Raw genomic sequence first — 8,799 nt, forward strand, 5'->3', positions numbered from 1 at the left:
TTGTTTATGTCGTGTGTCTGAAACACACTTGACAGAATATTTGACTAAATACTGTGTGGCTTTTGGATGCATGAAAATTTGATGAGAGCTCAAAGTGGTGGAAAGTAACCAATAAACTGATCGTTTTAGCTGAGAATGTGTTTTTCTTTTCATAGTATTTGCACTTTTTGAGTTTGGAAGTTTGGAGTTTGATTGTGTCCAGGGTGCTAGAATGGTATGTTTCTTGCCATTTCTTCGCAATTTGCGGTTCTCTATAACTAGAGTTAACCTCTGTCAAAGCCGTATGATTGTAGGCAGAGATGGGCACAAATACATGAAAATGTATTTAAAATACTAATGCAAAATTCTGTGTGGAAAATGTATTTAAAATACAAATACAAAATTCTGTGTGGAAAAATGTACTTCAATGCAAATTACATTCAGGTTTTTTTTTTATACAAAAAAAGTATTTTGTATTTTAAATACATGTGTCTGAAATACTGCCCATCGTTGATTGTAGGCCAATGAGCAAATTGTTGATCTTATGAAAGAGAGAGAGAGAATAATCAGAATTATTTTACCTTTTAAGTTTTTGATTTGGAAGATATTTAACTTTTTGTCCTAATTTAGTCCTAGATTTAGCATTTACTGGCCTTGTGTTCCCTTGTGAATTTCTTATGAGTTTTCAATTTTAGAGTAAAATAAGTTCTGTGATTAACATACTTGAAAATATTCCATGTTTTGTTTGACAACATAAATTACACAGACTAACAAGTACAGTAAATATCACAAGGATGTACATTTACATGCTTGACAAATCAGACAACTGTTGCAGTCCTTGAAATAGCAAATGTTTTTAAAACAGAGTTCAGAATTCAATGCTTATTGTACTTGATTCTCGCCATATGTTTTATTTTGCCTTTATTCTCAAACACATTAGTCATTGTAAAGTAAAATACTCTTTGTATATTGCCCATATTTAGGCAGAAAATGGCACACATGAATGTGCAGCCCTCAAATTGTTTCACACCAACTCTAGAAGGTTAGATGTGGACAGACGGACATAAGTGAAAATTCTATGTATAAAGTAAGATTCTGAAATATAGCCTACAGAATATAACACTGTCGGTGTATGGTGTTATGCAAGTTTTAAACGAGCAAAATAAACCACTGAACTAAGTGATTTTGAAGGCTTCAGATGTCCTAAAAATGATATTTTTTCTTGGCAGATAATCTCTTACCAAACTTTCAATCCATTCTCATCTTGAACAAAAACATCTCTGTGAGAGCTTGCTAAGTATTTACTTTATGATGTTATTATGCCAGAGCTTTGAAGTTTCAACTGCGTGTGGACTGTCTGCTGAGGCATTTTTTTATCCTGACCATCTTATTGTGATGTTACATGTGGAGTGGAGCGAAATCAATGCAGTTTGTCTATTTTCTGTCTCTCTTTCATGTTTTCCTTCTCATAGATACCCAGACATAAATAAGACAAGTGCACTTATTTTCTCACCTTGAGGCAAGAGAGAAATACACAGACAGACACTCAACCTGAGAGTGAGAGGGCTATTGTCTTTGACTGCAGGGAGCTTGTGACACCTAAACACTGCCCAGTTTTGCATTTGTGATCTATAACTGCCTGTGGGGAACTTCCAGAAAGAGCACTGGGCTCTCAAAATACTATGACCAAATGTTATAATCATCAGCATTAACCAAATACTTAATCCAAGTTCACACTACACGACTTTAAACGTCGGGAGATCGCTGTGCTGTTCAGACTACATGACTTGATTTTCTGTCTTGTAGTGTTCACACACTACACGAGCTGACAACAACTCTGTCACCCAACGCCTCTACAAACCACGTTTTGTCAGGAAAACACACGCGAAGTTTTTTATTTTTTATTTAGATAAATGTAATGTTTTCAAGAAACACTTCTTAATTATAATCTATGTTGAAAACAGTTTTGCTGCTTAATATTTCTGTGGATACTTCTAATTCTTTTGTAACATTATAAATGTCTTTACATTAAATTTTGAAAAAATGTATGCATCCTTTCTAAATTAGAGCATTTATTTTTGTATTTTTTCAAAAAAATATATATATATTACTGACCCCAAAATTTAAATGGTAGTTAACATGTAACAAGAGAATTAATCCTTACAGACTCATACAGAAATCAATGTTAAAATAATCAAAGAATGCACATAATGAATAAATTAATTTGAGCATTTTTTACGACTCCAAGCGGATGATCACCTTCAACGTATAAAACAACCTTTTAAATCAAGTTTTTAAAAGTACTTCTTTCCATGCTTTAAATATTTTCATGAGAGATCAACCTTTGCACACAAGAATGGCTTTTGATTCAATTAGCATATAGTAAAAGACCTCCAATCTTTGCTCAAGAAAAACAAACAACAAAACAGCTACATCTAAACTGGTCTGCCAGTCTTAACTGGTTTTCCTGTCTGGTTTTAAGATGGGAGACTAACTGGGCATTGTGATGAAAATTTACTTTGTTTGCTTAATTTCTTACTTGGCTGCATATGAAATGCGTATGAAGAGTCTTTTGTTGAATCATCTTTGTTGCATATAGAAAGATACATCCTGAGCATCTTAACCGGTAGAAAGAACTAGTTTTAGCTGGTTAGAGTGTAAATGGCGGGGTATTCACCCTTCTGTTTGTTGACTCTCTTTGCAAAGAATAAAAGAAGACAAAAACAAAAGTTGAAACTTTCTCAACCAAGATTTTTTCCACGACACCATCCAGCTGAACAGCAGCTTGGCCATCATTGTAGCCAAGCTAGACCAGCTTAGCTAAACCATCCGAGACCAGCAACACTTCTCGGGCTGGTTCAAGGTGCTTTTTCAGAAGGGATATTGGTCCATAGTTTAGATAGTGTTTCGAAAATAACCTCTTTGACAAATGTCTCTTTCTCAGGACACAAACATCCATGTGTCAAGCATCACCTGCATAAACACCTGTCTGCCATTAAGTATTTGAAGCCCTTTGTTCCTCACTGTGGGTTTGCAGGCTTTTTAATAACATTCCTTTGATGGATATTGAGACAAAGGCATCAGGAGGAACAGTTAAGGGGTTTAAGACTCTTTCCTTGTCATCTCTAAAGCCATCCAACACATTGTTTGCCGCTGGCACATTCTTTACTTCAGCCTCATGCAATGATAGGATGTTCTGTGAAGAAAACAGGGTGCACAAGTTCACAGTTCAGTCTAAAATGGATTCTCGCTCCCAGCTTTTCTTTATGAGTAACCATTCAGGTAAAAGATGTGCAATGCTGCAATATATGATTAGGTTTTCTTAAAGCAGCAGGGTTTAGGAAGTGAGTACTAACTAAAGATGAGAGTAACACCATTTGGTACTTGTCAGGTTTGTGCCCTCTTGTGGTAAAAAGAAGAAAAAAAATTCCAGGTAAAAGTTGCATGTTATCATGTCATTAGAATAAATGATGTATGCCCCTTATCTTAATCATAGAACAGTTTATTTTTCTTCTATCACCTTTTTTCACAATTATGAAACTTGCACAAATCCACTTGAGCAAGTTTATACAAAATCTGTACAAGAAAAGCAGACAAACATTTACATTATTCAGGGATTTCCGTTACAAAGACAAATGTCTGATCTCTGGCTTAAACTGAAAACACAGCAACTGTTTTTTTTCTCAATTAGCAGTAGTTTCAAAACTCAGACTATTTTCATCGATACACTATATAAAATTAATTGATCAAACTACACTATTATGTTAAAGTGCAGTTTATTGACCACAACAACTACTAACTTAGTTGGTATTGCTAGAACAGTTTATTTTTCTTCTATCACCTTTTTTCACAATTATGAAACTTGCACAAATCCACTTGAGCAAGTTTATACAAAATCTGTACAAGAAAAGCAGACATTTACATTATTCAGGGATTTCCGTTACAAAGACAAATGTCTGATCTCTGGCTTAAACTGAAAACACAGCAACTGTTTTTTTTCTCAATTAGCAGTAGTTTCAAAACTCAGACTATTTTCATCGATACACTATATAAAATTAATTGATCAAACTACACTATTATGTTAAAGTGCAGTTTATTGACCACAACAACTACTAACTTAGTTGGTATTGCTTGTCAAATGCATGGCGACTATGACAAATTAAGGCTTTCACACTATAACTTTTTTTTTTTTAACAAGAATATAAAAATATAACCAAGCTCAACATTTGATCAAAAGCAAACCAATTTTAACATGCAATTAAAATAAGCTCTGGCACATACTTTTCCAAGATAACACTACTCCTCAAAGATCCTCCTTTCCTCCATATAGAATCCATCAGTGTAGATAACTGCATTCGTTACATGAAATGTTATATATTTTTTAAATTATGGCAACCAAGTGAAAAAAAGAAAAAAAAGAAAAGGAAATTCAGAAATAGAAAATATATAAATATACTTATACAAGAAGTGGGGAAGACAATACCAAATGTATACTGCTATTTAGAAGGAATTTTAAATAACATTAAGGTAACTAAATACTGAATGCAATACTAAAAACTGAGCACTTGTGTCTTGTGTTGTAACAGTGAAGAAATAACAGAGGATCAAATGGAGTGACCAATCACAGTTAGTGCCAAACAATAACAAGCAAATAAAATTATTACAGTGATTTGCAGATTTCATATACATTTAAACTTATTTAAATGTTATGGGCAGGAATTTAATTATTTACTTGTGCTCAACCCCTGCTTTCCCCATCCTAGATACTTATGTATATTAGAGGCAGATAGCGATTACATTGTCCTAAATCTGATGCAACAAACAATGATTTTCATATTTAGTGTTAATAGAGCTAGACATATTGAACATTGTTATCTAATCTAACCCAAATAGCTTAAATCAAAGGGGGAAACAAATTATATTCTGTGTTCAGCAATATATACCCTATTACTAATATAACTGTTTTCTGATCCTGGACCAGTAACTCTTAAAAATAAAGGTGCTTCAAAAGTTTCTTCAAGCGATGCCATAGAAGAACCATTTTTGGTTCCACAAAGAACCATTCAGTCAAAGGTTCTTTAAAGAACCATCTCTTTCTTACCTTTTTGTAATCTGAAGAACCTTCTTTCTCCACAAAGAAGCTTTTGTGAAACAGAAAGGTTCTTCAGATGTTAAAGGTTCTTTATGGAACCATTTAGATAAAGAGGTTCTTCTATGGCATCGTGAAGCACCTTTATTTTTAAGAGTGTATTTTAAAAAATCTGTACTTACACAGTACAGATTTGAATTTGTAAGCATAGTTTGTTAGTGATGTGCAAAGCATATTGTTTACCCCCCAAAAAAGTAAATGCACATTCTATATGCATAAAGCCAAACACAATCATTAAGTTAAAAAACGTGTTCCTCTTCTTGGCCTTTCTGCTTCACACTGCTGTTCTCTATTACTATGATCATGTCACATGACTGTAAACTTTGACTGCTGGGACTTGGACATGCCTGCAGAGGAAACTCCCCATCCCCAGACCTTAAAAACTATATAGGGAGAGAAAATAGAACTTATTTAATAAAAAACAAACAAACAAAAAAAAAAACTTCACATCTGACTAAGTGTTGCATGATCATTTAAGAGAGGGTTGTTGCCTGGTAGCAAGACTTTTAAGCCCTCAAAACTAATTTGAGTACACTGTACACTGTTAGTACACTGTTATAATTTACCATATTAACAGAGTTCCTATTCAGTTACTTTACTTTATCTCGTGAAGTGATAAATATAAAATATGGATGTGTACCTCTAGATAATGGTCAGGAATTTCCAGGCGGAGTGGCTGTAACAGTTGTTTGACCTTTTTGTGGTGTCTAAATAGCAGAAAAATGCAGACTCCACACATGGCCGTAAAAAGCAGTGTAGTTAATATAATAAACAGCAAATCACGGCTCTTTATCATTTCCACTACACAGGAAAAAAGAAATGAAAGAACAGGAGGCATTATGAATGATCAGTAAAACAAATTAAAGTATGTCAGCAAAATTCATAATGTATTGCAGCATGCAATTCATTTCAGTATCTGCTTAAAAGCTAACTAATTTCTGGTTGGGTTTAATCACAAACAATGTGAATCAAACTCTTGCAGTTTGTAATAAATAAGTGAATAAGACTTACGCGTTTCTGGGATGATTGCACAACTTTGGTTGCTAACATTTCCATAAGGCTTTTCATAGAAGAGATACTGAACCTGGAAACAGTAGGTTTGCCCTGATTCCAGTTCAAGTTTGTGTTTCCTGCTATTTGTAATAATAAACTCTACCTGTGGGATCAAAAACTCTTATCAGCTTTACAATAGTCCTCTTTCAGAAATATAGTGAATGAATAAGTTTACGTGATTTTTTGTGTGTGTGTGTGTGTGTGTGTGTGTGTGTGTGAAGGATGCAAGATACCTTCGAGTATCCTCCATTATCCACTTTCCAGAATGATACATTAAATTGTATATTTTCTCCATGTTCTTTCTCCAAGCTCTCGTCCATATTTTCCAAAGTCACATAAGCCTTTTCAGGTTTTACAGACAGTTTCATCACAGGAGCACAAGCGTTAGCTGTGGAACAGGGTGAACAAAGAAATATATAACTATGTGAATATGTGCACTTGAGTTTACGTTACATATTAGAGGTGATAAAACATTTCAATTTAAAATGGATGGAACACATAACCACATAAAGCACTCCTTACCATTTACACACTGGACTTTCTTTGAATATTGCCATTCAGACATGATGTTCCCTTTCTCTGCGCGTACTCGAAATACTGCTCCATAAAACTCGGGAGTGATTTTAAATCTTGACTCGGTCTCGTTATGGCTCATCACATTGTACCATTCATCGTCTGATTTGCTAAAATCAAAGTAACCATAGAGAAGAAGTTAGTTTTTCTACTAAGGCCTCAGTCACCATCCAATTTCACTGTATGGAAAAAGGGCTAATGAAAGCGAGCAGTGACTGTCATTCTGTCTAACTTCTCATGTTGTGCTTCAGTGCAGAAAGAACAACATGAGGGTGAATAAATGATGACAGAATTGTCTTTTTAGTTTAACAATCCCTTTAAAACAAAATGCTTACGAGCCATGTTTATACTGCAGTAAATACAGCACACTGTCTTCATCCGGAGGCTTCTTCCACTGCAGATATGATCCGACTAACTTGACATCCTGAGGCGGATATAAGCAGAATGTCCCCTCTGAAATAAAACAGACAGGCTGTATTCTAGGTTATGGATATAAAAAAGTAATTATACGCTGTTTTAAATATTACAGTTACTGCAATTCCACAGATGTCATGTCTTTTGCGTCCTTACCGATGTTGATTAACAGCATCAAAACCGCCCCTACGCAAACGTGGCGGATCATTTCGACGATTTTTAATCCATATCTCTCACCGTGAAACCTGTGCGTTTCGTGAAAGCGACATTCAGTGGCTTTCTTGAGGAAACACGCCAGTTCCTTTTACGATCAACAAAGTAAATGCTGCGTAGTGTGTGCACTTATAATATACTCACACAATACAATTAAAACACAAAACTATCTGTTAAACCCGCTAAAAATAAAACGGTCACAGCACTGTTCTTACTATTTCTTTACGCATAATTCCCATTTGTAAGAGTTATATTACAGTCCGTCGATTCAGATCCTCTTTCCGCGCACTATCATTATCCGGAAGTCTTGACTGTCGCAAATATCGCGAGAATCGCATTTGCTGTTACTACGGATGGAGTAAAGATTACTATTTTGGACTCTAAACAAACACAACAAAAGGCGCCCTCTTCCCGAAATGCCCTTCAAGGCATAGGCGCAAAAACGCAGTTCGGAAATTACTCACAATAAATAAAATGTCATAATGAACTCTCGCGAGACTTCCGACGGCCAAGCCATCATTTCTCGGCACTGGTTATTAGCCAAGAGCGAAACTAAAATCACGTGTTACATTTTCTGGCCGATACAGTGCATTCTGTAACGGCGTTAAAACTCATCTTTTATATCCACCTTTTTCTTGTCGTAAAAATGGGCGCGGCCATTTGTAAATTATATGGGTCTGGCTTCCGGTCTCATCCGCGTCCACTCCGTCCAGCTATTTTTAGCTGAACAAAGCAGTTCGTTTTGCTGCTTGATATTGAAAGTTGGTGTGTCTTATCATATTATTTTAATGTATTATCTGAAATTATGAACACACTGGTTTGTAGTGCAAACAGTTTTACCGTTTACTGCACGTTATTATTCTCCTCGTTATGTACCTATAGCGACTAATGAACCGGAAGTCTCACCCATAGGCTTACTTCCGCGTTGAAGAAAAAGGTGGATAGGAACTATTTGTCACTGAAGGTTGAAGGTTTGTACTGAAGGTTTATTTCCGTGTTTGTGTAGACATATCCTATCATAGAGTCGACCACAAAATAGTTATTGCATACATGACCCACTTTTGGGGATAAGTTGTCACTGGATTCTATAGGGCCTTTTAATTTATATTTAAACAGTACAACAATTTTGAAACATACAGCAATTCATGAAACAGACAAAAATATAAAACCATTGTAGCTATAATAAATAAAAGTTTTATACATTTGTCATAATAACAACCATCATGATTCTTGGCAGAAAGCATTTTAGTAAGATTCAGACCTTGTGACAACTTCTCAGTGCTTTAAAGGGGTCATATGATGCTGCTAAAAAGAAGATTATTTTGTGTATTTGGTGTAATTAAATGTGTTTATGCGGTTTAAGGTAAAAAAAAAAAAAAAATTTTTTTCCACCATGGTTACATTATTGTTTCTCCTCT

The 8,799-nt window shown here is 34.9% G+C and overlaps 1 protein-coding gene across 1 annotated transcript; it reads right to left on the reverse strand.

Moving 5' to 3' along the window:
- Positions 1-5,229: 5,229 nt before the first annotated feature.
- On the reverse strand, positions 5,230-7,651 carry ifngr2 (interferon gamma receptor 2). Its single transcript, NM_001360771.1, has 7 exons — positions 7,325-7,651; positions 7,090-7,207; positions 6,704-6,864; positions 6,415-6,569; positions 6,140-6,284; positions 5,769-5,929; positions 5,230-5,511 (listed from the first exon to the last, which is right to left on the reverse strand). Exons 1-7 carry the CDS (start codon positions 7,374-7,376, stop codon positions 5,368-5,370), a joined length of 936 nt encoding a protein of 311 aa, NP_001347700.1. The 5' UTR covers positions 7,377-7,651; the 3' UTR covers positions 5,230-5,367.
- Between the last annotated feature and the right edge of the window lie 1,148 nt (positions 7,652-8,799).

Source organism: Sinocyclocheilus grahami, unplaced genomic scaffold, assembly GCF_001515645.1.
Source record: "Sinocyclocheilus grahami isolate Dianchi unplaced genomic scaffold, SAMN03320097.WGS_v1.1 scaffold1016.1, whole genome shotgun sequence".
NCBI classification, from domain to species: domain Eukaryota; kingdom Metazoa; phylum Chordata; class Actinopteri; order Cypriniformes; family Cyprinidae; genus Sinocyclocheilus; species Sinocyclocheilus grahami.

Excerpts from the sequence above, each read along its gene's own strand:
- ifngr2 (NM_001360771.1), bottom strand. The coding sequence starts at position 7,376 with ATGATCCGCCACGTTTGCGTAGGGGCGGTTTTGATGCTGTTAATCAAC. Across the intron at positions 6,570-6,703 it reads GAAAGTCCAGTGTGTAAATG|CTAACGCTTGTGCTCCTGTG; the intron begins GTAAGGAGTGCT and ends CCTGTTCCACAG. Across the intron at positions 6,285-6,414 it reads ATAATGGAGGATACTCGAAG|GTAGAGTTTATTATTACAAA; the intron begins GTATCTTGCATC and ends TTGATCCCACAG.